The following is a 27,591-nucleotide window of genomic DNA, read 5'->3' as shown; positions in this document are numbered from 1 at the left end:
AATGTTCAAATACAGGTAAGTATATTTGGGAAGTGATCTGAGGGAACCAGAAGGAGGAGTCAGGGAGTGGAAAAGGGGAAAAGAGAAAGCTAACATAAGGATGTATTATGGGGTTGACCATTGCTATGGGTGACTAGTGCTCAATCCTATTTTCTGAGAAAGATTATAAAAGGCATCTCAGAACTGTCTTCCCAGCAGAAGGAAGGGGAACTATTTATCTATCTATTGGCTTCCACCTCCCATTAGTCAAGTTTGGTCCCAAGGTCATTAACCCACCCGTGTATTTCATACATGTATGATGCAGAGGGGTTCCAGTGGGCATCCCAAGCTACAGTGTCAGAGGATCTTTAGAGAAGACAGCAAGACAAAGTGCCATCAAATGGCTTCGATGTGAAGCTGTCAGAAGCCTGCTTGGAAGTGTTTCACAGCAGTACTGGAGTTAGAGGTGCACCAAGAGAATTTGAAGTGGCACACGGGAGGCATCAATACAGTTAATAAACAATGCATAGTTAACAAAACAACTTAAAAATCATTAGATACCACTAGAAAATGACTATATAATTTTAAAATACACTTTTTTATTTTAAAACAAATCAACATTACAAAGTTTGAAAGATAAAAAAATTAAGGATTTTCATGTAACTATTTTGAATGAAATATATTTGTTCAAAACTCTCAATAACATCTTTAATTTTTAAAATAGCCTGAAAAAGTTAAACTATTATAAACTAAAAATATTTACTGTACTTTAAGCTTTTGGCTAATATAAAAATAACCTCATTTGTTAGGAGAGAGGAAAAGTTTATATAAAGTAATAAATCATGAATTTTGACAAAAGTAATATAAGGTATTTTCACTTAAATAAATTAAGGAAACATTCAAAAAGATATTTTTACACAGAAAAAGAAGTAAATAATTTGAGGAAAAATAAATTGTATTATTATACTTAAATAATTAACACACAAAAGACATATTTGGATGCTGGTTTTAATTTCCCCAGTAGTCTTCATGAAGGTTTTGTAGTTGATGGCAATGGTGCTTTTCCTTTCTGCTTAGCAGCCTTTTCCATTTTTATCTGAAAATTTAAAATATTTGTTGATATAATAATTTGTAAAACATCCTAAAGAAGAAAAAAGGTTGCACATACCTCATTTGGGTTCATGTCTTATTTATCACAGCCATTTTACACAGTTACTTAGCGGTTATTAAGCTGCTAAATACTAAAGCCACAATCTGATTGTTGAAGGGACCTAACTGCATTTTTAAAATATGGTTTGTTGGGGTATGCAAGCTCCCAACTCCTCTCCCTCCTCTGTTTCCTCTCTTCTTCTCTCTCAGAGCCAGGGCGTACTTCAGTAACACCTTAGAGACAGAGAATGGGTCAGAGGGAGGGGGAAGAGGCAGAGAGTCTCATTTACACACACACACACCCCTTCACACGCAGCCCAGCACACGGGAGAGATTTGAGGAGTATTGACTGAACAGAGCACTCACAGAATGAGCACAAAAGCGAGAACCCTGCAGAGAGGGGTCCTGTCAAGGGCTCTGTCTCTATCTCAGTGTGTGAGTGAGCGTGTGTGTGTGTGTGTGTGTGTGTGTGTGTGTGTGTGTGTATCTCAAACACAGTCAAAGAATGACAAAATTTTTTAATTAAAAAAGTAATCAGGGACTTCCCTGGTGGCGCAGTGGTTAAGAATCTGCCTGCCAATGCAGGGACACGGGTTCGAGCCCTGGTCCGGGAAGATCCCACATGCTGTGAAACAACTAAGCCCGTGTGCCACAACTACTAAGCCTGCGCTCTAGAGCCTGCGAGCCACAACTACTGAGCCTGCGTACTGCAATTACTGAAGCCCGCATGCCTAGAGCCCGTGCTCCACAACAGGAGAAGCCGCCACAACTAGAGAACACCTGCATGCAGCAATGAAGACCCAACGCAGCCAAAAATAATAAATAAATTTTTAAAAAAAAGTTATCAAGTACTGTTTGATTTCAACTTTACAAAAACATTTTAACAAAAATAACATATAATGAATATTGCTTTGGAGAAATGATTAATTTTAATTGCCACTAAAGTTAAAAAAAAGAAAAGCTTAAATGCCTAACCTTACATCCAGCCTATGCACATTCCCTACAGCGTTACAGGAATACACCTAATCCAGTTGGATTATCTCTGGAACACATACTGCTTAAAGGACAGTTACCTATAATTCTGATTTCTACATTTCAACAGTTACCTTCCTGAAGGTTGTCCTTCTCCACTGTAACTGAAACAAAGAAGAAGCCTGCATACCCTAAGCAGCAGCCTTCTGATCTTTTAGAAACATATAAACCCCTTCCTTGGGAAAAAAAAAAAAGACTCCATAGAACACAAAACCCACCTTCCTTTTACTGCCACTCACACTCACACACACCAATTCCAAGGCAGCACCACTGCCTTACCCCTGCAAGAGAAGGGGAGAGAAAATATGGGGCATGGTGGGTGGAGGCAAGGCCTCTTACTTCCTAATATGATGGGAATAATACCAAGAAACCAGAAGAGGCCTGGCAAAACCACTCTACCCAATGTCACCAAACTGCAAGTAACCTCCTAAAAATAAAATTGAATGAATCTCACCTCTGTCTCTTACCCATTTTCTCCCTCTCTCTCTCCTCTTTGAGTTGGCTGGGAACCTCATTCAAAAATCATACACTCGGGACTTCCCTTGAGGTCCAGTGGTTAAGATTCCACACTTCCACTGCAGGGCGTACGAGTTCGATCCCTGGTCAGGGAACTAAGATACTGCATGCTGCGTGGCACGGCCAAAAAAATAAATAAAAATCGTACACTCATGTCACTCTTGTACACTGTAAAGGTCAACAGGCCATCTGAAGGACCCCCAAAGAACACTCTGTTCTGAGGCAAAGATTATGGGCCTCGGAGTCAGAAGAACACCTGAATCGTACCTCTACTGTTGATTAACCATCTGAGGCAAGCTACTAACCAACAGTTCTGTCCTTTGTAAAAAAGGTCATCATAATAGGCACTATGTAATAGGGTCGTTCTAAAGGTTTAAATAAGATTTTATTTATATATATATAAATCTAGGTACTTAATAAGCACTCAAATGCTAGTCCCCTTACTCCTCTCATTTAGGGCCAAGTGTTACATTTGCAGTAACATCAAAAGAGATCAAATATGCTAAACAAACAACAAAAGCCAAAGCAGCGTTTACTCATTTCAAATGGTACTTAGCAAATACATCCACCTAATACAGTGTCCAAAGAGCAAAAACACCTCCTCTTGCTCCTCCTTAATTTTTAATTTTTTAATTTTTTTATACAGCAGGTCCTTATTAGTCATCAATTTTATATACATAAGTGTATACATGTCAATCCCAATCGCCCAATTCATCACACCACCACCACCCCGCAGCTTTCCCTGCTTGGTGTCCATACGTTTGTTCTCTACATCTGTGTCCCAATTTCTGTCCTGCAAACCAGTCCATCTGTACATTTTTCTAGGTTCCACATATATGCGTTAATATACAATGTTTGTTTTGCTCTTTCTGACTTACTTCACTCTGTATGACAGTCTCTAGATCCATCCACGTCTCAACAAATGACCCAACTAGTTCCTTTTTATGGCTGAGTAATATTCCATTGTATATATGTACCACATCTTCTTTATCCATTTGTCTGTCGATGGGCATTTAGGTTGCTTCCATGACCTGGCTACTGAAATAGTGCTGCAAGGAATATTGGGGTGCATGTGTCTTTTTGAATTATGGTTTTCTCTGGGTATATGCCCAGTAGTGGGATTGCTGGATCATATGGTAATTCTATTTTTAGTTTTTTAAGCAACCTCCATACTGTTCTCCATAGTGGCTGTATCAATTTACATTCCCACCAACAGTGCAAGAGGGTTCCCTTTTCTCCACACTCTCTCCAGCATTTGTTATTTGTAGATTTTCTGATGATGCCCATTCTAACTGGTGTGAGGTGATACCTCGTTGTAGGTTTGATTTGCATTTCTCTAATAATTAGTGATGTTGAGCAGCTTTTCATGTGCTTCTTGGCCATCTGTATGTCTTCTCTGGAGAAATGTCTATTTAGGTCTTCTGCCCATTTTTGGATTGGGTTGTTTGTTTTTTAATATTGAGCTGCATGAGTCGTTTATATATTTTGGAGATTGATCCTTTGTCCGTTGATTCATTTGCAAATATTTTCTCCCATTCTAAGGGTTGTCTTTTCATCTTGTTTATGGTTTCCTTTGCTGTGCAAAAGCTTTGAAGTTTCATTAGGTCCCATTTGTTTATATTTGTTTTTATTTCCATTACTCTAGGAGGTGGATCAAAAAATATCTTGCTGTGATTTATGTCAAAGAGTGTTCTTCCTATGTTTTCCTCTAAGAGTTTTACAGTGTCTGGTCTTACATTTAGGTCTCTAATCCATTTTGAGTTTATTTTTGTGTATGCTGTTAAGGAGTGTTCTAATTTCATTCTTTTACATGTAGCTGTCCAGTTTTCCCAGAACCACTTATTGAAGAGGCTGTCTTTTCTCCACTGTATATCCTTGCCTCCTTTGTCATAGATTAGTTGACCATAGGTGCGTGGGTTTCTCTCTGGGCTTTCTATCTTGTTCCATTGATCTATGTTTCTGTTTTTGTGCCAGTACCATATTGTCTTGATTACTGTAGCTTTATAGTATAGTCTGAAGTCAGGGAGTCTGATTCCTCCAGCTCCATTTTTTTCCCTCAAGACTGCTTGGGCTATTCGGGGTCTTTTGTGTTTCCATACAAATTGTGAACTTTTTTGTTCTAGTTCTGTGAAAAATGCCAGTGGTAGTTTGATAGGGATTGCATTGAATCTGTAGATTGCTTTGTGTAGTATAGTCATTTTCACAATATTGATTCTTCCAATCCAAGAACATGGTATATCTCTCCATCTATTTGTATCATCTTAAATTTCTTTCATCAGTGTCTTATAGTTTTCTGCATACAGGTCTTTTGTCTCCCTAGGTAGGTTTATTCCTAGGTATTTTATTCCTTTTGTTGCAATGGTAAATGGGAGTGTTTCCTTAATTTCTCTTTCGGGTTTTTCATCATTAGTGTATAGGAATGCAAAAGATTTCTGTGCATTAATTTTGTATCCTGCAACTTTACCAAATTCATTGATTAGCTCTAGTAGCTTTCTGGTGGCATCTTTAGGATTCTCTATGTATAGTATCATGTCATCTGCAAACAGTGACAGTTTCACTTCTTCTTTTCCAATTTTATTCCTTTTATTTCTTTTTCTTCTCTGATTGCCATGGCTACGACTTCCAAAACTATGTTGAATAATAGTGGCGAGAGTGGACATCCTTGTCTTGTTCCTGATCTTAGAGGAAATGCTTTCAGTTTTTCACCATTGAGAATGATGTTTCCTGTGGGTTTGTCGTATATGGCCTTTATGATGTTGAGGTAGGTTCCCTCTATGCCCACTTTCTGGAGAGTTTTTATCATAAATGAGTGTTGAATTTTGTTAAAAGCTTTTTCTGCATCTATTGAGATGATCATATGGTTTTCTTTCCTTCAATTTGTTAATATGGTGTATCACATTGATTGATTTGCGTATATTGAAGAATCCTTGCATCCCTGGGATAAATCCCACTTGATCATGGTGTATGATCCTTTTAATGTGTTGTTGGATTCTGTTTGCTAGTATTTTGTTGAGGATTTTTGCATCCATATTCATCAGTGATATTGGTCTGTAATTTTCTATTTTTGTTGTATCTTTGTCTGGTTTTGGTATGAGGGTGATGGTGGCCTCATAGAATGAGTTTCGGAGTGTTCCTTCCTCTGCAATTTTTTGGAGGAGTTTGAGAGGAGGGTTGTTAGCTCTCCTCTAAATGTTTGATAGAATTCACCTGTGAAGCCATCTGGTCCTGGACTTTTGTTTGTTGGAAGATTTTTAATCACAGTTTCAATTTCATTACTTGTGATTAGTCTGTTCATATTTCCTATTTTTTCCTGGTTCAGTCTTGGAAGGTTATACCTTTCTAGAAATTTGTCCATTTCTTCCAGGTTGTCCATTTTATTGGCATAGAGTTGCTTGTAGTAGTCCCTTAGGATGCTTTGTATTTCTGCGGTGTCTGTTGTAACTTCTTCTTTTTCATTTCTAATTTTATTGATTTGAGTCCTCTCCCTCTTTTTCTTGATTATTCTGGCTAATAGTGTATCAAATTGGTTTATCTTCTCAAAGAACCAGCTTTTAGTTTTATTGATCTTTGCTATTGTTTTCTTTGTTTCTATTTCATTTATTTCTGCTCTGGTCTTTATGATTTCTTTCCTTCTTCTAACTTTGGGTTTTCTTTGTTCTTCTTTCTCTAGTTCCTTTAGGTGTAAGGCTTGATTGTTTATTTGAGATTTTTCTTGTTTCTTGAGGTAGGCTTGTACAGCTATAAACTTCCCTCTTAGAACTGCTTTTGCTGCATCCCATAGGTTTTGGATCGTCGTGTTTTCATTGTCATTTGTCTCTAGGTATTTTTTTATTTCCTCTTTGATTTCTTCAGTGATCTCTTGGTTATTTAGTAATGTACTGTTAAGCCTCCATGTGTTTGTGTTTTTTACGGTTTTTTCCCTGTAATTCATTTCTAATCTCATAGCGTTGTGGTCAGAAAACATGCTTGATATGATTTCAATTTTCTTAAATTTACTGAGGCTTGATTTGTGACCCAAGATGTGATCTCTCCTGGAGAATGTTCCATGCGTACTTGAGAAGAAAGTATAATCTGCTGTTTTTGGATGGACTGTCCTATAAATATCAATTAAATCTATCTGGCCTATTGTGTCATTTAAAGCTTCTGTTTCCTTATTAATTTTCTGTTTGGATGCTCTGTCCATTGGTGTAAGTGAGGTGTTAAAGTCCCCCACTATTACTGTGTTACTGTCGATTTCCTCTTTCATAGCTGTTAGCAGTTGCCTTATGTATTGAGGTGCTCCTATGTTGGGTGCATATATATTTATAATTGTTATATCTTCTTCTTGGATTGACCCCTTGATCATTACGTAGTGTCCTTCCTTGTCTCTTGTAACATTCTTTATTTTAAAGTCTATTTTATCTGATATGAGTATTGCTACTCCAGCTTTATTTTGATTTCCATTTGCATGGAATATCTTTTTCCATCCCCTTACTTTCAGTCTGAATGTGTCCCTAGGTCTGAAGTGGGTCTCTTGTCCTGTTTTTGTATCCATTCATTAAGCCTGTGTCTTTTGGTTTGAGCATTTAATCCATTCACGTTTAAGGTAATTATCGATATGTATGTTCCTATGACCATTTTCTTAATTGTTTTGGGTTTGTTTTTGTAGGTCCTTTTCTTCTCTTATGTTTCACACTTAGAGAAGTTCCTTTAGCATTTTTTTGTAGAGCTGGTTTGGTGGTGCTGAATTCTCTTAGCTTTTGCTTGTCTGTAAAGCTGTTCATTTCTCCATCAAATCTGAATGAGATCCTTGCTGGGTAGAGTAATCTTGGTTGTAGGTTCTTCCCTTTCATCACTTTCAGTATATCATGCCACTCCCTTCTGGCTTGTAGAGTTTCTGGTGAGAAATCAGCTGTTAACCTTATGGGAGTTCCCTTGTATGTTATTTGTTGTTTTTCCCTTGCTGATTTCAATAATTTTTCTTTGTCTTTAATTTTTCCCAATTTGATTACTATGTGTCTCAGCGTGTTTCTCCTTGGGTTTATCCTGTATGGGTCTCTCTTCGCTTCCTGGAGTTGGGTAGCTATTTCCTTTCCCATGTTAGGTAAGTTTTTGACTATAATCTCTTTGAATATTTTCTCCGGTCCTTTCTCTCTCTCTTCTCCTTCTGGGACCCCTATAATGCAAATATTGTTGCGTTTAATGTTGTCCCAGAGGTCTCTTAGGCTGTCTTCATTTCTTTTCATTCTTTTTTCTTTATTCTGTTCCGCAGCAGCGAGTTCCACCATTCTGTCTTCCAGGTCACTTATCCGTTCTTCTGCCTCAGTTATTCTGCTATTGATTCCTTCTAGTGGAGTTTTCATTTCAGTTATTGTATTGTTCATCTCTGTTTGTTTGTTCTTTAATTCTTCGAGGTCTTTGTTAAACATTTCTTGCATCTTCTCGATCTTTGCCTCCGTTCTTTTTCCGAGGTCCTGGATCATCTTCACTATCATTATTCTGAATTCTTTTTCTGGAAGGTTGCCAATCTCCACTTCATTTAGTTGATTTTCTGGGGTTTTATCTTGTTCCTTCATCTGGTACATAGCCCTCTGCCTTTTCATCTTGTCTATCTTTCTGTGAATGTGGTTTTTGTTCCACAGGCTGCAGGACTGTAGTTCTTCTTGCTTCTGCTGTCTGCCCTCTCCCTAAATTTTTTTTTTTTAATTTCCTGGCATTAACACAGTGTCTTGCACCTAGCTGACCTTTAATAATTGTTTCCTTAATAAAATTCTCCTTTCTTGAGGAAAAGAGACCAAAGGCCATCCACGATGGAAGAATATAATTTGACCTGATATATTACAGAAGCTAAGAAGCAACTCTTTAATAATATGTAAAGGTAGTTAGTAAACTATGTTACCACAAAGGCTTCAATTATCAAAACCAACTCACACTAATCATAGATTCTTCCCCACACCCAGTGATACCAATGAGTAGCAAAGGATACAAGCAAAACCAGATTCAGATGTAGCACTGCTTTCTAAAGGGGCCCTGAACCCATCAGACTTAGTTTCCTAATCATCCTTTTTCCCTCAGTGGTGCCTGTCGTAGTTTTTTGGAGTAAACGATGAGTACTAACAACGTGTCTGATACACGTCAGCTCAGAGGAAGTTGTTTAGGTTTGATTTTCTTAGTTTTTATAATCCATTCATCACACAGGCTGGAGAGGTTATAAGCTGTATCTCATCAATCCATAAATCACACAGGCTGAAGAGTTATAAACCACATCCCATAAATCCATAAATTCTAGGTCTATTTATAATAAGCAGTCTGGATGGGCCGGGTATATCCCCTAAAACATTCACAGATAAGAACTACCCCCTTTACCTTGCCACAAGCAAATACCATCAGCATGTTTTTCAAGGCAGTCAACATTACCCAAGCTCCTGGAGGAGGGAAGGAAGGAGTTCTAGAACCCTGTCCCTCATAAGCCTATGAGGAAAAACTAAAGTTCAGCTGTGAATGTGTGTGTTCTAAGAACACAGACTGATTTGATTAAAAGTCTATCCTTGATGATGCTGCAAAAATAGCCTCTTCTTTCCTCACTCTATTTCATCCTCCCCGTGAAATTCTACCACCACCTCTTTCTCTTAGTTCAGAGCTTTCCAAAAGAACTTTCTGCACTGCCCAACAACGTAGCCACTAGCCACATGTGGCTACTGAGCCCCTGAAACATGGATAGTGTGACTGAGGAAATAATTTTTAATTTATTTAAATTTAGACATATATAGCCACATATGATGAATGGCTATAGCACAGACAATATTTATCACTGCAGTGATAAATAGACAGTTCTATTTTCTAGTTCTGCCTTAAATAATATCCAAATCACTGCAGAAAGTTCTACTTTCTAGCTCTGCCTTAAGTCATACCAAACACTCTCCCCCTTTACTTTAAAATTCTTCAATAGGAAAGACATGCTAATCTCTCTGTCCCCTACTCACTTCCTCTGCTCTTGGATGGTGAATTTATTTAATGGTCTCCTTTTTCCACACCTTTAGTTACTCAACAAGCTCTTGTTTAAGAGTTGTAGAGAATATAACAAAAAGTGATGAGTGTCTTTACTTTCATGGCACTTACTACCTAGTCAGAGAGACAATGAACGCCCACAAAGCAACTATAAAATAATCCTAAGGAAAGCACTTTGGGGAATGTATCATATGGCTGGATATAATCCCCCATGCCTCATCAAGCCAGCATACCCTCACCTGGCAATAAACAAGAATAAAACAAAACTTTCAGATATGAACACTGACATGAAACACATCACATGTGTAAGTAGATGACATGTGTGAAAGCAAATATCAATTATACCTGTATTTATCTTTTCAATTTTCCATAAATATTTATTGAAAACATCTTATGTACAAGGCACTGTACTTACTTCTGGGGAAAATACAGATAATAAAATATACTATACTTATCCCCAGGGAGTTTATGGTGTGGCGGTGAACTGATGAAAATTATCATTACTGAAAGCAGGGAACACATCAACACTGCAGTTGTTGAGCCCTGAAAATTGTTAAAATATGTTTATGTTTAGTGTTCTGCTTCTTAAAGGCTATTGGGTAATTCTAACTTGAGTCTGCCTATACCTAGAAGCCACTAAGGAGAAGAAATACTATACCTTAAGAATTCAATATACAGGGACTTCCCTGGTGGCACAGTGGTTAAGAATTCGCCTGCCAATGCAGGGGACATGGGTTCAATCCCTGGTCCAGGAAGATCCCACGTGTCATGGAACTAAGCCTGTGCACCACAACTACTGAGCCTGCGCTCTAGAGCCCACGAGCCACAACTACTGAGCCCACATGCCACAAATACTGAAGCCCATGTGCCTAGAGCCCGTGCTCTGCAACAAGGGAAGCCACCGCAATGAGAAGCCCGCGCACCACAACAAAGAGTAGGCCCCACTCACTGCAACTAGAGAAAGCCCACGCGCAGCAACGAAGACCCAACACAGCCAAAAATAAATAAATTAGTTAATTTAAAAAAAAGAATTCAATATATATATAATTTACAAATCTGCTCAGGTTGATGTTTATTACTGACAATTTTATGTGTATATTTAGTCAATCTTGATGACCTCCATAAATTATCATATTCATTAGTCCTGTTTCTCTCTGAATTGTTCTAAATAAGCCTCAAGGCCTAACACTAGCTATAAGCAGACGTTATAATTTTGAATGATGATCCACAATCAATATATAGTTGTTCTACAGTGTCTCTGTTACAAGTAAATGCTTAATGTAAGCAGATTTTCCTACAGACTTACCCTTTCCTGGTATCGTCTTTCAAAGAAAGCCATATCATCCTCTTCAGGTTTCCTTAAGGAAGGAACTTGACTGCTTGTACCTACTAATAAGGAAAAAAAAAAAAATCTAAGTACAGTTGACCCTTGAACAACATGGGTTTGCACTGTGTATCCACTTATACTCAGATTTTTTTCAATAAATACCTACTACACTACTGCATGCTCCTAGGTTGGTTGAATCTGCAGATGTGGAGGAACCATGGATACAGAGGGACTGTGGTTACAGAGGCCTAGCTATAAACTTATACGAGGATTTTTCAACTGCACAGGGGTGGGGGTCCCTAACCCAGCTGTGTTGTTCAAGAGTCAACTGTATTCATATAATTATAAATTCTTCTGAAATAAAAAACAGAAAAAAAACTTTCCTCCTACTGAGTGATTATTTTGTGTTTTTCAAACCAGAAGTGATCTAAATGAATCATTGATCCTACTCCCTCTTTTTCAGAGAGCAGGGCATCATAAGACAAAAGTAATGTTCATTGGTAAACATTCTCCAAATATTCAAGTGGTTCATATTAAATAACACCATATAGCTATTTCACATCAGAACTCACTCAGCTTTGTTCAACTACTTTTTACATTTTATAGCTAGAAATTCACGTAACACTGTAACAGATAATGCACAGAAGTAACTATTGAAGGTTTGCACTATGGTCTGAATGTTTGTGTTCATGCCCCCTCCCCGACCACCCAAAATTCATATGTTGAAATCCTAATGCCCAATGTGATGGTCCTAGGAGGTGGGGCCTTTGGGAGGTACTTAGATCATGAGGGGGGAGCGCTCACAAACGGGATTAGTGTTCTTATAAAAGAGACCCCATAGAGAGTCCTCAACCCTTCTACCATGTGAGGACACAAGGAGAAGGCACTGGCTGTGAATCAGGAAGAGCGCTGTCACCAGAACGCAACCATGCTGGCACCTTTATCTGGGACTTCCCCACCTCCAGAACTGTGAGAAATAAGTTTCTGCTGTTTATAAGCAACCCAGTCTATGGTATTTTGTTACAGCCACCTGAACAGTCTAAGAGAGTTTGTATAGTCAACCAAAAGTGATGCTATTTCCTGCTTTGAAATTTTTCAAAACTAAAATAATTTTAACCATTTCCATGGTATTCACTTTTTTTAACCTTGTCAAGAACTAGTTTATGTACCGAAAGGAATTTAAAATCGCTTCAGGAAGGAAAATCTGGTTTTCCTTGTAGGTAAATCAAGCACCTAATTCCATGGAAAAGTTCACCTTCATTTCAGGTGAATGTCTTGGTTGGGTCCCTTCACATCCAAAATAGAATATCAACCTGAACACCTGTTCTTGTTTTTAAAGCATATGAATTCACCCTCAACCAGCAACATAAAAATCATGTAACTCCAGATGATGACCACAGAGTATAACCACACTGCCAACAACTACCTAATACAAATCTTCTTGAGAAAAACAAGAATAATTGCTTAGAATATATGCTCTCTATCCATTCGTCTGTAAACTCTGGGTCTTTCCCTGGATCACGCTGGACCATCTGAGCTAAGTTTCTTGCAGAATCACCTTCACTGAGTTACATTTTAATAAATGGTATGTTACCATTTATCTGGTAAAATGGGATATTACCACTTTTATCAAAGGTAAGTATCAGAATTAACCAACCAGAGGCTGCATTTGCTGAAAAAAAGTTTTTAAGAACCTTGGGCTACTGCATCATTGAGGGTCACTACATAAATATCTTTAAAATTCAGCATTGGGGGGCTTCCCTGGTAGCACAGTGGTTAAGAATCCACCTGCCAATGTAGGGGACACAGGTTCGATCCCTGGCCCCAGAAAATCCCACATGCCGCGGAGCGACAAAGCTCGTGCGCTACAACTACTGAGCCTGCGCTCTAGAGCCCACGTACCACAGCTACTGAAGCCCACGTGCCTAGAGCCCGTGCTCCTAACAAGAGAAGCCACCGCAATGAGAAGCCCACGCACCACAACCAAGAGTAGCCCCCGCTCTCCACAACTAGAGAAAGCCCGTGCGCAGCAACGAAGACCCAACGCAGCCAAAAATAAAAACAAATAAATAAATAAATTTATAAAAAAAAATCCAGCACTGGTACAACTTTCATGTGCACCGAGGAATTCATGGCTCCTCCTTTCTAATAAGGAAAAGTATTTAACTGATCTCACCTTCCTTTTTGTACCTTGGCTACCACTACAACTCAGTCAAAACTGCAGCTTAATGTAATAGTTACATCAACTTTGAAAGTTGACACAACTCACAGATATAGAGAATGAACTAGTGGTCAGCAGTGGGAAGAGGGAAGTTGGGGAGGGGCAAGATAGGGGAAGGGGATTAAGAGATAGAAACTACTACATATAAATAAGCTACAAGGATATATCGTACAGCATAGGAAATATAGCCAATATTTTATAATAACTTTAAATAGAGTATAATCTATACAAATTCTGAATCACTATGTTGTATACCTGAAAGGAATATAATACTGTAAATTGACTATACCTCACTAAAAAAAAAGTGACACAATTGTGTCCCTTTCTTTTGTTTTGATTTCTTACTTCTACCTACACTTTATAATTACTTCATTGTGCAAATCCCTTGTGCAAAAAGTCAGTGTACATGAAAAGGTTGTATGAAAACACAAATAAATCAAAGAAAATTCTCATTTCAGAATATTTTAAAATATTAAATACATCATAAATCATACAAATTCCTTCTTCGTTTTTATTCTTGTTTTCCATAAAGGAAACAGAATACTTAAAAATGTATAAAAATGAACTTTATTCATTTTTATGTGCAATTTATAAATGGTAAAACCTTGCTAATCTATAATTATCAAGGGATTACACCTTGTTTGGGAGAGCCTAAAGGATCAAGGCAATTAGTCCACTAGAGGGCTCTCTTATTCAGATCAAAGCAATAACATGTACCAGAATAAGGTTTTAAAACTCCAAATTTTTGTATTATCAGAATCCTCATAATTCCAAGATTTAACAAATTTTCCCTATTAAAATGAAGACTCTTGCTTTTTCTCAGTGCCTGGCCAATATAAAAGTGAAATGATAATCAAATTGTGGTAATACTGGAAAAAAAGAGTAATCTGGAAAATGTATCAATCTATATTCTTTACTACATCCAAAAATATTTCTCAATTTAATTTCATTACCATCTGTTAGTGTTTCTGGAGAAGAGCTAGATGATGCTTGAAATGCTTTTAGAAATGGGTGGTCCATGGCTGTAACTGGAGAGTCTAAAAATTCAACTGAAGGTGCACCTGAGAACAAAATATGTGAAGAATGAAAATTAAATCTTTATTTGTTAGAATACAAAGAAGTTATTTCAAATGTGAAATAAATTAGAACCCCAAGCAGAATCATTAGAAAAATCCTTTATGTACAATGAAAATTTTTGTTTATATAAATTTTTGCCATATAAAGTAAAGGCAAATGGATAAAAGTACTTCTGCATTTCTCAGAGACCTTCTCACAGGAAAAAAAAAAATGCACGAATGTAACTGTATGTCAGCAAAGAAGTATAAGACCTTAACATAATCACAAAACATTATCAAAAGCAAGACACTCAGAATTTAAAAACCTCTAGTTGAAGAGGATAGAATAAGTGTATTTTTCCTCTATTCCTCACTGGGAAACCATCTAGAAACAAAATATGAAAAAATAAAGAAAACTTCTTCAATGAAATGAGGAAACAATCACAATCCTAAACCACAAACTACAAAGACCAACTGCTACATTCACTTTTGGACCGAAAGGAAGGAAGCTGCAGAAAAAATTAATAAGTCCTCTATTTCTTCACAAACCACCCCTCCCCCACATGCCTACCCCCATCCACAGGTAGAGAGAAGGAAATAAACTCTCAGTCCTTTCCTATAAAGTGAATAGTGTGGGACAATTGCTCAGCCTTTCAGATTCCTGCACCCCTCCTTCCCCAGCTCCTCCCTCTTGTGACCTGTGGGAAGATCAGAGAAGGGGGCTCAGGTCCAGCCAGGTCCTTGTGTGTTCTCTGGTTGCTGTGTGCACTACTGATCTCAAATGCTAAAGGCTGGCCTAAGTTGCAATTTAGTCTCTCAGCTTGGTAGGGCCTGGTAGCCTCACACACTCTCACTAGAAGTACAGACCTCTCAGCTGCCTGCCACTTTTTCTACCGAATCCCCCAGAGCTCAGGGCAACCACATGTAGCTCTGCTCTGCAGTCACCTTTGCCCCTTGCTATGAAGAGATGCTATGGCAGGCCCACTGCCTCACAGCTCACCTGCCTTCCAAGCACCCCACAGGAGCTGGGAATTACTACAGGCTCCTTCAGTATCACAAAGGAACAAATTCCAGCAAAAGATCATCTCTGTCCAGGACTCTACATGGCTAATGGAGCAGACGTCCCTCTTCTCCAGGCTCCCCTACATCTAAAATCAAGACAAAAACATCTTATGTTTCCTCTCCTCGTTCTCATCTTTCTTCACCCCACCTTCCAGCAGGGGCCAGAAGGAAAAGTTCTTTTTTCTTTATATTATAAAGATACTTAAGTGATAAAATACCAGAAGTCACAAAAAGGCAAAGATGCCAGCTACTACCACTATTACTTAGCATTGTTCTGAAAGTACCAGTCATTCTGATTAGTCAAAGAGTAAGAAGAGTCATAAATATTGGAAAGGAAGAAGCAAAACTATCATTACAGTTGACCTTTGAACTGTGCAGGGGTTAAGGGTGCCAACCCTTCACTCAGTCAAAATCCACATATAACTTTACAGCCAGCCTTCCATATCCACGGTTCCACACCTGCAGATTCAACCAGCTACAGATTGTATAGTATCATAGTGTTTGCTACTGAAAAAAAATCCATGTATAAATGGGCCCTCGCAGTTCAAAGCCCTGTTGTTCAAGGGTCAACTGTATATGCAAAATCAACTAAAGATTTACATTTAAAATCTTAAGATTAAGTAATAATGACTGGTAACAAAAGCAGCATACAACATTTCCTTTTTCAAAAACAAACAATAATCAGCTAGAAAATATAAAGGAAGGGAAAAATCCATATATGATAGCTATAAAAAAGATGAAATATCTAGAAATAAAATTAAGAATTGTGCAGGACTTTCATGAAGGTAACTTCAGAATTCCACTAAGCTACACAGAAGAAGACAAAGAAATGAAGAGACTCAATATTTTAAAACAGCAAATCTTCCTATATTAATCTACATATTCAACTAAAATAATAGAATGTTTTGTAATAATAGAATGTTTTTAAAAAATAATGCCAAAGGTCTGAAAGAATTCAAAGGGAAGAATAGGTCAGGAAAATTCTAAAGTAAAAAAATGAAGTCATACATATTAATTTATTATAAAGCTGTAGTAATGAAAACAATATGGTAGTTGCACAGAAATAGACAATAATGAGGCTGACTAATGAGCCCAGAACAATTTTTGGGTTGAACCCAGTCCTACCACTTACTAGCTGAATAACACAGAACAAGATGTTTTACTACTCTGTGCTGAGTTTCCTCATCTGCAAAAAGGATTAATAATAGCACCTAACTCAGAGTTGCTGTGAGGATTAAATGAGGTAATAGATATAAAGAGGCTGGAACAAGGCTCGCAGTACAAAGTCGTAATTATCATCAACAACATCATTACCATCATTTTTTGTTTGCCACTGATAACTGGGTTTTCTGTTAACTGTTGCATGAGCCTAATACAATCATGTATCCATAAAAATTGAAAAAGGATTTATTTATGGAATTTAACAAGCTAGTTATAAAATAACCTAGAAGAGAAAATGCACAAATATATCAAGACAACCCTGAAAAACGAACACAAACAGGAAGAATTTACCATACCAATTATCAAAGCACACTATGAAGAACAATAATTAAAAATACGAAATATTGGCACAAAGTATGCAATTAGGCCAATGGCACAAAATAGAAAGTATGATAGAATATGGTAAAGGTAAAGTTTCAAATTATTTGGGAAGAATGGTGTTTGTATAACTTGCCATTGATTTGGACAAAAACGGAAGTTATACACACCTCACACTTTCACAAAAAATAAATTCCAGATACATAAGAAAGCTAAACATAAAAGCAAAAAAATTAAGCATTAAAGTAAAGTGAAGGAGAACATATTTATAAAATTACAGTAGGGATGGTCTGCTTCCTACATTTAAAAACTGTAAAACAACAACAATAAGAAGTAAAAAACCCAAAAGACAAATGACATATTGGAAGAAAATATCTGCAAAATAAATACAAAGGATTAGTATACAGAATATATAAGAAGACTTCTTATAAATCAATGAGAAAATATAAAAACATAAAAATGAGCAAAGTATATGGACAGACAATTCACAGAAAGTAAAACGGCCACTAAATATAAGAAGACTCTCATCTCACTAATAACGAGGGAAATCAACTGAACTGAAACAATGATAACATTTTCACACATTAGACTGGCAAAAAAACTAAGTTTAATGACATCAATGATCAGCATAAATGTTTGGAAATAGGTAAGCTAAAACATCACTAAAGGAAGTATAAACAAGTACAGCATTTTTGGAGGGCAATTCGGCAGAATGTATTACAATTTCACATGTGCACACTCTTCAACCCAACAATTCTGCTTCTCTCCATCGGCCTTAGAGACAAATTCACATAGTACACAAGGAAGCAAGTTCAAGGATTTGGGGGGCACGATGTTTGTAAAGGCAAAAAAATAAAATGGAAACAATCTAAATGCCATGAACAAGGAAATGGTTCAGATAAACTGATGTATATCTATAGTGTGGAATACTATGAAGCAGTTAAAAAATAAGTAGATTTGTATGTCCTGATATAAATAGGCCTTCAAAAATTATTCTAAGTTTAAAAAAAAGTAAACTATAAAAATGTACGTTAAAAAGAGAATACAAATCAATTAATGACAGCAAATCACCCTCTAGGAAAGAATCTGGGGTTAAGAAAAGCGTTCAAGGGGGACTTGTTTGAATCTTTTTTAACAAGAAAGTATTCATTTATGGTTTTGTAGTCTTTGTAATGAAAAAAATAAAAGTAATACATGCTTTTTATGAAAAAAAAATCCATACACATAGAAGTATTTAAAGTAGATAGGAACCATAGTTCTTTTCCCCAGAAGGATCCAGCTACCTTCAATAGTTTGAGATATATCCAATTAAACTTCTCTGTATATTACTTTAAGTTTTTATATATGCAATCGGATATATTTGTGTACATACATGTAGACATATGAGCATACATTACTACAGATGTGATAACATGTACACACATGCATGTACATACACACATGGACAAAAGCCTATGTTTCCAAAATGAGATGTTATAATAGCAAAAATTACATACAATAGGATAACAGGTAAACTATATCAAATAAAACAAATTATTATTCCGCTATTACAAACAATGGGGTTGTGAGTTGGGATTTCGGTACGAGTATTGGGATAGGTTTCTCTTATGTTTTCTAATTTTTCTGTAATAATCATACATCAGATAGTGACAATAAAATCTTTAAAAAAAAATAAAAATCAAATGAGAGAATATTTTTTGAAAATAACATGAAGAACTTAAAGTGCAAAACAAATACAAGGCTTCACTATTGTTAGCACACATAACACATATTGTGTTAGCACAATATGACAAGCTCACAGTTCATATATCATCACTTACCAATTCCACTGTCATCTAATCGCATGTAGTCCTCTGCCAGCGAGCTAAAGCCAGTTAGTCCTCCCATTGCTGCATAAGGAACATCCCGTCCCACTGGTTTTCTCTGAGCCAGTCTTTCTTGCTTAGTTTCCACTACTGTGTCATGGGCATATGCAGGCTGACCACAAGCACAAGTGAAGCAACTATGGAATCCTGAACACTTAGAACCTGAATCAAGATGTAAACAAAGTTAAACGTTTTTAAATATAGGTAATGAGCTGTATGCCCTATAAACCACTTAGCTTGGCCGAAATCACCTGAATCTGGATCCCTCACACACTGTGCTCTGGCCCCTGTACCTCTTACCTCTAGCCCCTGAACTCACTCCAACCCTGCCACTGCTCTTACTTTTAAAAGATGCTAAAGTGGTAAGAGAGTACGTAGCAAAAAAAAAAAAAAAATTGGAAAAACCAATCAGGACTAAAGGAAACTGAGCTAAACACTGGAGAGCCAGGAAATACAGGCCCTCTCCTCAAATACTGAGTTAAAAGCAGGTATGGGGGGACAGCCCAGTGGTGAAGAAATAATGTGGAAACGTCTCTGTGGGTCAATTCTCCATAAAAGCCATATTGGAAGGCCAACCCAAAGACATAGAAAGATGCAACAGAATACTGTTTAACAACAAAAAGGAAAGAAGTACTGATGCATGTTATAGCGTGGATGAATCATAAAAACATTACACTAAGTGAAAGATGCTAATCAGAAAAGACCACATACTCTATGATTCCACTTATATGAAATGTCTAGAACAGGCAAATCCACAGAGACAGAAAGTAGATTATTGGTCGTCTAGAGCTGAGGGGAGGAAGAAATAAGGAATGACTGCTAATCGATATGGAATTTCTTTTTGGGGTGATGAAAATATTCTAAAATTTATTGTGGTGATGGGTGCACAACTCTGTGAATATATTAAAAACCATTAGGTTGTACCCTCAAAATGGATGAATTATATAGTATGTGAACTATACCAATAAAATTACTGTTTGTAAAAAAAAAAACAAGCCACATTGAAATGGAGTCCATAATACACCATTAACAAAATCTTTACACACTCATACTTCTGACAAATGTGTATGGGAACCAAGGCACATAATAAATAAGTTTTATTCAAATACTCCCATACTTCGTCAGTGAAACATATTTATTTCTGCCACTGTCATTAAAAATGTTTTATAACATATTTCATCATAAGATTTCAGTTCAAGATACTACAAAAAGAACTGGAAAAACTATCTCCTGAAGAAAAATATTTTACCTATTTTTAAAAATATCGTACCTACGGCTTCCTTGGTTGCACAGTGGTTAAGAATCCGCCTGCCAATGCAGGGGACACAGGTTCGAGCCTTGGTCTGGGAAGATCCCACATGCCGCAGAGCAACTAAGCCCATGTGCCACAACTACTGAGCCTGCACTCTAGAGCCCATGAACCACAACTACTGAGCCCGTGTGCCACAACTACTGAAGCCCGCGTGCCTAGAGCCCGTGCTCCGCAACAAGAGAAGCCACCACAATGAGAAGTCAGCACACAGCAACAAAGAATAGCCCCCGCTAGCCAAAACTAGAGAAAGCCAGTGAGCAGCAATGAAGACCCAATGCAGCCAAAAATAAATAAGTAAAATAAGTAAAAATAAAATAAATTTTTAAAAATTTTTAAAAGAATTAAAAAAAAAATCCTATCTATTTCAAAGGGTTTTTAAAAGGATGAAGAGAAAGGGTATATGGGATGGTGGCTGGGATTTGGGTATAGGTATTGAGAAAGGGTGCTATTGCTTACAAAGTGTTAAAAGCATCATGTTACATTTTGCTTTTCCCATCAACCTATGTCTTAGGCAATAACATAATAATCTGCCAGGAAATTATAAAAAATTTTTCAACTGATAAAATCCTTTTTAAGGATTATTATTCTGTAAATAGAATTCAGTTGGTAAAACGTCCACGATTCAAAAATTTGAATCAGATCATGTCTAGTGATTCTTTAAAATCTATTACTATTACTTAACTTATTTGAATGACATGAGATTAGAGATTAAGGTTGATGACTGCAAAGCATATAAATAACTGAGATTTTCCACAAAAATAAAATTTTAGAGTAGCTATCCATCATCCTAGTTGTTTAATGTCGCTGTAGCTGAATGAAACTGGCACAGAGACACATTAAACATTCAATAAGGAGATAAAAGCATTCTGTTTGTGTGTTTATCATAATGTAACTCACAGGCATTGCACATAAAGCCAGGCCCAGCACTATGCTGATCAGCAAAGTGCTTGCACCTGCAGCGAATGGGCTGCATGCCATTCAGAGGCACGTAGAGGTAAGCCCTGCATGGGCAGCCCGCCACTTGACAAGGCAGACTGATGGGGCGCTGCTGAGGAATCGTTTCAAAGTCAGTTTTATGTTGCTTATACCTAAAAAAAACAGAAGAAATAAAAGCACAATGCAGGTACTGCCAGAAATTACAACTGCTGTTCTGTTAAATGCAAAATGATTCTTTTTCATTTTTAATTTTGTTTCACTGTTCTTATCAGTAAGGTTGAAAATACACTCCCCTGCATGCAGTATTTGTCAGCTATGTTGCTTTGGTCAGATAAAATCTTCACCCATCTAGATTTTTATTTTTAATTATTTAAGAAGAATTTTCACAACAATATACAAAGAAATAGCAAATAATTATCTTAAAATACCACTACAGATTCTTTGATACAGAAGCACAACCCAAGAGTATGAAAAAACTTCTTCATGAAAATTCTTTTTATCAAAGTGCATTATTTACATTTATTTTCACAGGTTTGCTACTTAAAATTGAAATAGTTCAATAAACGTATATTAATGCTATTTATTTTAATATAATTTAATTTTTAACTTTAAACTTCAAAATAAATTATCAACACCTTTCAAAGCCAAAGCTCTTTGTTAAAATGCTGTACGTAATTTTCTCAGGCCACTGGCTTCCTTCTCATTAAGTGATACTCAGTAAAATAATATTAAATTTATTATTCTCAATATTATCCTAGGTAATAGAAGTTAAAATAACAATGAGATACCATTTTTCACTTAGCAAAGAGAGCCAAAGTTTTCTTAACTGTACATATTTCACAATGCTGTCAAGAGTGTTACAAAAGAACCAATCCCATTTAATAGGGTTTCAAGAAACATAAAAGGATGCATCCTTTAACCTAGATGGTTCATTTTTGAAGAATATACCCTAAGAAAATTATTCCATGTATATAAAGAGCTTTGTGCATAAGGATAGCATTAGCAACAGTACTTACAATAGCAATATATATAAAACGTACTCATAATAAGGGACTGGATAAGTATATTACTAGAAGACAATTTTCAAACTCTTTACCAGTGAAAATTTTTCTTCAAATAAAATCTTTTACAGAACCATAATACTATACAAAATAGATAAAAGCAGAATTGGTTAAAGCAAGGCGAAGAGCCATAATTGGAGTCTGTCCTTCCCCTAACCTGCCCTTCCACCTGGCACGCCCCTGAGACTCTGTCATAGCTCTGGGGAAAACACCATGAACACCACTGGACTAGCTGGAATATCAAGCAGGTATTAAATATCTTGTTTGCAATTACTACGAACCATGTGGAAACATTCCCGTGATTCTGTAATGAAAAACTGGTTTAATATTTATACATACATATAATTAACAACTAAATTAACTATGTAAAGAAAAAAGTACAAGAACATAGTAAAACATATTAACAGCAGCTGGCTTTAGGTGGTGAGTTTTCTTTCTACGTTTCTATATATTCCTCATTTTCCTTAAATAACCAATGTTTCACATCCATAACAGGGAAAAATTAATTTAGACAGAGATCTCACTGAGTGACTGGTACTAAAGAACTTTTCCATCCAAGTGGGGTTGGGTCATTTTTGAAGGTTAATTCCATGCTGTACAATTATACATAGATATGAGACTGGCACTAAATTTTTACAAGGATAAATGATAAAACTAACATAAATTTACCAAAGTCCTCTTCAATTCTGAAACATATCAACATAACCCTCATCCTCCATGCCTCCACAGTGTTTTTATTTGGGGTTGCTAAATAAATTTCAAGTCAATCTATACACAACATTACTTATCCTAGCAACTGCCTAACAACCTCCAGCAAACTGCAAGTTTGTAAACAGCAACTACACAGAGTACCTCAGGAAAGAGCCCCAGAAACTATCAGAACAGGGCGGCTCTCCCACGGTTCCTTTGGAACAGAAAGTTGAAGTCGTTACCTAAAACCACGTAATAGTTTCTGTGATTTTCCCTTGAAGCAGCTTTGCCCTTTTGAGCTTTACAACTAAGACCTGTGACAGTCATAAAATTTAAAGTAGAACAGGATAAACACAGCAAAATGCAAACCTCAGGTATAGGTAACACACATCAATGGTTGGAGCCTCATGTATTTCCTTTCCTCCATGTGCTTTTCTCAGAAGAGGACCACTTGTAATAAAAAGCTGTGTGCTTGTATTTTTGTTTAAAGAAAGGTATATATACATGTACGTACACACACACACACACACACACACACACACATACACACAGAGTTGACCCCTGAACAATACAGGTTTAAACTGCAGATTTTTTTTTCAGTAAATATGCAGTAGGCCCTCAGTATCCGTGGCTTCCTCATCTGGGCATTAAACCAACCACGTATTGTGTTCCTACTATGTTTATGATCTGAGGTTGGCTGAATCCACATCCGCAGATAGGAGGGCCCAGCTATGGGACTTGAGCATCCCCAGATTTTGGTGTCCGCAGTGGGTCCTGGAACCAATCTTTCACAGGCGTGTGTGTGTGTGTGTAAATAAAAGAGAAAGGTATTCATACAACACACTTCTTAAAGTGTAAAGGGAGATTAGTAAATGTGAGGAGAAATGATTCTATTTGTAGATTGGTAACCTGTTCAGTGTAGCTCAACTCAAGCAACTCTAAAATCAGTTCTGCATAACTTATGTAAGCTGAAGTATGGCTATGTGGGGGTCGATTATACCATACTCTCCAATACTGAGTGTGTCTGAAAATGTTCATAATGAAAGGTGAAAATCAATAAATAAAATAAACTCTTTCTGCAGAGAAAAAAATAAAAATAAAATCAGCTCTGCAGTCTGATGACCCAGCCTCTACTACCTTGTCCAGTGGTGGGAGAGGCAGACTCTGCTCCCCAGCCTAACTGAAAGGCCCCTGGCAAAGCCACAGGGGCACCAATATCTTTCTTACCAATGGTAAGAGAAAAGATGCTTAAGCTGATAGACTCCATAATGAGTTCTAATAGGATACAACAGAAATTTTTAAAATATAGCCCCAAAAAACCTTAAATAATTTCTGGCATATTATTGGTATATAAAGGCCTGTTTTCAAATGTTTCCCAATTATCACCAATAATGTTATTTAGAGAAGGAAGATATGCTCTGCTACAGTTTTATATTTCCTAATCACCGGAAACCTTAGCAATAAAATATCTTACCTATGGGTACAAAAACACAGTGTCTCTGGACCCACAAGTTTACAATCCATTCCAGTTGGTGATCGCCAGCTCACGAATAATCTGTTCTGTAAACGCATAGGTAAGACTTTTCTTTTGTATTCTTCATATTCTTCAGGAGTAAAAAGTTTCCCTCCATCATCCTCACCAACAATTCTACAACAAAAAATATTTTTCTTAAGCCTTGTGTATTTATTTTCCAGGTTAAAAATACTAAACTCTAAAATTAAACTATACTTGTATAGTCAAAGGAAAGGCTGCTTCGGCTTTTTTTTACTTAGGCTCATGTTAATAGCAAAATTACACACAATAGTAATAAAGCTTTTACTTCCCATATAAAAGAGAATTATGAATAAGAAAGTCAATGAATTCATAACATCTGACTTCAATGATCCAGGTTTACCACTAGAGAATTACCACATATTCATCTCAGTTTTTCCTTTGATTCTGAAGCAAACATGCTCATTTTTCACATTAAAAGCTAGAGCCTAAACTGCTAAAAAAATTCTAATATTTTCCTCCTTAAAAAATAGTCCCCCCGGGCTTCCCTGGTGGCACAGTGGTTGAGAATCTGCCTGCCAATGCAGGGGACACGGGTTTGAGCCCTGGTCTGGGAAGATCCCACATGCCACGGAGCAGCTAAGCCCGTGAGCCACAATTACTGAGCCTGCACGTCTGGAGCCTGTGCTCCCAACAAGAGAGGCCGCGATAGTGAGAGGCCCGTGCACCGCGATGAAGAGTGGCCCCCGCTCGCCACAACTAGAGAAAGCCCTTGCACAGAAACGAAGACCCAGCACAGCCATAAATAAATAAATAAATAATTAAAAAAACAAAAATAGTCCCCCCCCAAAAAAACAAATAGTACAAAAAATATTGACGCTGAAGATAACATGACTAATGCCCACACCTGACTCCAAACCCTGGCCAGGAGTTTAAACTAAGATGGGACCCACAAACACCCTTGGATTTGCACCAGCTCAAACCCAACATATGCACTGAGTAATCAGGTGTAACACTGTTTAATTCCAGAAGACCGACCTCAAAATTTTATGGGAAAAATTAAGCCAACACTCTTTCTTAATTTCTTAGGAAATTAAGAATTGGACTCCTTGGAGGAAAAGGAAGCACAATTAAAATTGAAGAAATATCTCCTTGAAAATACCCCCTTTAAAAGTCATGAAAAGTGTTGCTTGCAGAATGCTACATAATTTTTGGTGCAGTCCATACCCTTTTCCATACTTTCAAACCTTTAGCTGAGGTAGATGAATAAAACCAACTCAGAGGCTATGAAACCATTACAAGCTTCTTCCTTACTTAAATAATTTAGATACACAATAGTAAAAAAAATTAAAACAAAGGGCATTTTATTCTGAGATAAGTTTTGAGCCACTTCACTTTATTAAAGCTACCAAGAAGTATACCAACAGGTACTAAAAAGGCCTTAAGATCAATGCAGATCTTTAAAGAAAGAGATCATTTGATTTTAAGTTCTAAACCAGTGTAGCTCAAACTTTATTTACAGAATCCCCAAGAAATCTAGTTCAAATGCAGATTCAGATTAAAATGACTGAAGAGGGCCTGATGATGCTCCCTGGTGATGCCGTGACTGCTACACTTTGAGCAGCAAGCCCCTAACATTTAGAGAATTATTCCAGGTAGTTTACGTTTGAAAAATAATTTCCTCCCAGGCCCTAACATTTTCTGGGCCAGGCAAGAGACTACAACTGAAGGCCCACATTCCACATACCTGAATATCTAAATATCTAAGTTATCAGTCAACATCAGGACCCAGCAACTTGCTCCCAGGGAAATGTAAGACTTGGAGCCTCAAAGCCGGCTCTGCCCTACGTGAGGGCTGGGTGGAAGCCGTTCTGGGCACAAGTCTCCTCGTGTTACCCGAACCAGTAATGAGGCCTGACCCATCAAGCTTCTCACCCTCACTTTTTCTGGCTCAGAATTACCAAGACATTTCTAGGCATTACCCAAAAGTATGTCACCTAGACAGCCAGAGGGAAGTGCAGTCAGATAGGAACTCATTTGCCCAAGTAATTTGGGGCGACCACTTTTTTTTTTAAATTAATTTATCCACTTATTTTTATTTTTGGCTGTGTTGGGTCTTCGTTTCTGTGCGAGGGCTTTCTCTAGTTGCGGCAAGCGGGGGCTACTCTTCATCGCGGTGCGCGGGCCTCTCACTATCGCGGCCTCTCCTGTTGCGGACCACAGGCTCCAGACGCGCAGGCTCAGTAGTTTGTGGCTCACGGGCCCAGTCTCTCCACGGCATGTGGGATCTTCCCAGACCAGGGTTCGAACCCGTATTCCCTGCATTGGCAAGCAGATTCTCAACCACTGCGCCACCAGGGAAGCCCTGGGGCGACCACCTTTAAGCACAGCAACTCCTCTGGCTTGGGTTTCAGGCCGCTCAAGCTTCCCAGGTGAGGATACAATCGTCTCACTTACCCCTTATACACACACACACACACACACACACACACACACACACACACACATACGCGCGCGCGCGCGCCTCAACTCCCTGTCCTCCTGCCTGTCCCTCTCCAGTAATTCCCACTCACCCAATTTCCCAACTGCCAAAAACCTTTCTTGGGAGACCGAAAAAACATATCACTACAGGTGCATCGGCCTTTGTCAGGGCCCCAGGCAGTGAATCACTCCCTAAAGCCCCAGGAGCGGCTGCACTTCCAGTTTCCAGAGGAGAGTTTCTCCAGAACCACCAACACTACACCAGTGTCCTTCTCTTAAAACCAGCCCCTCGGGGGTGGGAGCACGTTTAGAAGTTCACGACTTACCCTATTACTAAGTTAACATGCAAACTTGATGGCTGCTTTTACAGGCCCCAAGTACTCAATGTGCAATCTACACTGGCAGTTTAGAAGAAAAAAAAAAAAAGATCTTTGCATAAATCTAGTTAATAATCCTTCCTCAAAGAGGTCAGAGCGGGAAGCCTTTTAAACTGCCTCGGAAGAAACTTATTAGATAGAACTGCGTGTCAGTACAATATTTAATTACAGAAAGAGAAAACCTGCAATCAATGTAAGCCTCCCCCACCAGCCCGGGAAGGGATTCCGGGAGCCCCAGCGAGCCAGCGCTGGGCCCCTGCCTGCGCCTCCAGCGCTCCTCCCGCGATGGGGGACCGGGCCCGCCCGCGCCTCTGGAGCTCCTCCAGCGAGAGGGACCGGGCCTGCCCGGGGCCTCCTGGCCCCGCGGAGCCGCCGCCTCACCTCCGGTACTCCACGTACTCGTCCACGGCCGCCGCGCCGCCGGCGGGCAACGTCAGCCGCTCCATGGCGGGCGAGGAACCGGGAGGCGCCGGCTCTGGAGCCCCAGCCCGCCCTGCGCACGTGAACAGA

General features: G+C 38.0%; 1 protein-coding gene across 3 annotated transcripts; it reads right to left on the bottom strand.

Annotated features, from left to right (window-relative positions):
* Nucleotides 1–4: 4 nt before the first annotated feature.
* Nucleotides 5–27,591, bottom strand: FAM221A (family with sequence similarity 221 member A). 3 transcript variants are annotated; one of them, XM_082398560.1, is made up of 7 exons: nt 27,463–27,591; nt 24,206–24,379; nt 20,942–21,132; nt 18,688–18,894; nt 14,165–14,272; nt 10,970–11,052; nt 5–1,075 (listed from the first exon to the last, which is right to left on the bottom strand). In XM_082398560.1, the coding sequence occupies exons 1-7, from the start codon at nt 27,525–27,527 to the stop codon at nt 1,007–1,009; spliced, it is 897 nt and encodes a 298-aa protein (XP_082254686.1). In that variant the 5' UTR covers nt 27,528–27,591; the 3' UTR covers nt 5–1,006. The 3 variants fall into 3 exon arrangements, with proteins under 3 accessions (XP_082254686.1, XP_082254687.1, XP_082254688.1); XM_082398561.1 differs by lacking the exon at nt 5–1,075 and adding an exon at nt 1,085–2,786; XM_082398562.1 differs by lacking the exon at nt 5–1,075 and adding an exon at nt 4,409–9,126.

This window comes from Balaenoptera borealis (genome assembly GCF_965194805.1).
Source record: "Balaenoptera borealis genome assembly, chromosome: 7".
In the NCBI taxonomy this organism is placed as follows: Eukaryota; Metazoa; Chordata; class Mammalia; order Artiodactyla; family Balaenopteridae; genus Balaenoptera; species Balaenoptera borealis.
Note: the sequence above shows the minus strand (reverse complement) of the source record. Positions and strands in the feature narration are given on the sequence as shown.

Bases quoted from the DNA above. Each gene is read 5' to 3' on its own strand.
- FAM221A (XM_082398562.1), bottom strand. From the start codon at position 27,527: ATGGAGCGGCTGACGTTGCCCGCCGGCGGCGCGGCGGCCGTGGACGAG. The intron at 21,133-24,205 runs GTAAGATATTTT...TGTTTTTTTTAG, and splicing joins CTGTGTTTTTGTACCCATAG to GTATAAGCAACATAAAACTG. The intron at 18,895-20,941 runs GTGAGTTACATT...ATCTTGATTCAG, and splicing joins TGGCTTTATGTGCAATGCCT to GTTCTAAGTGTTCAGGATTC.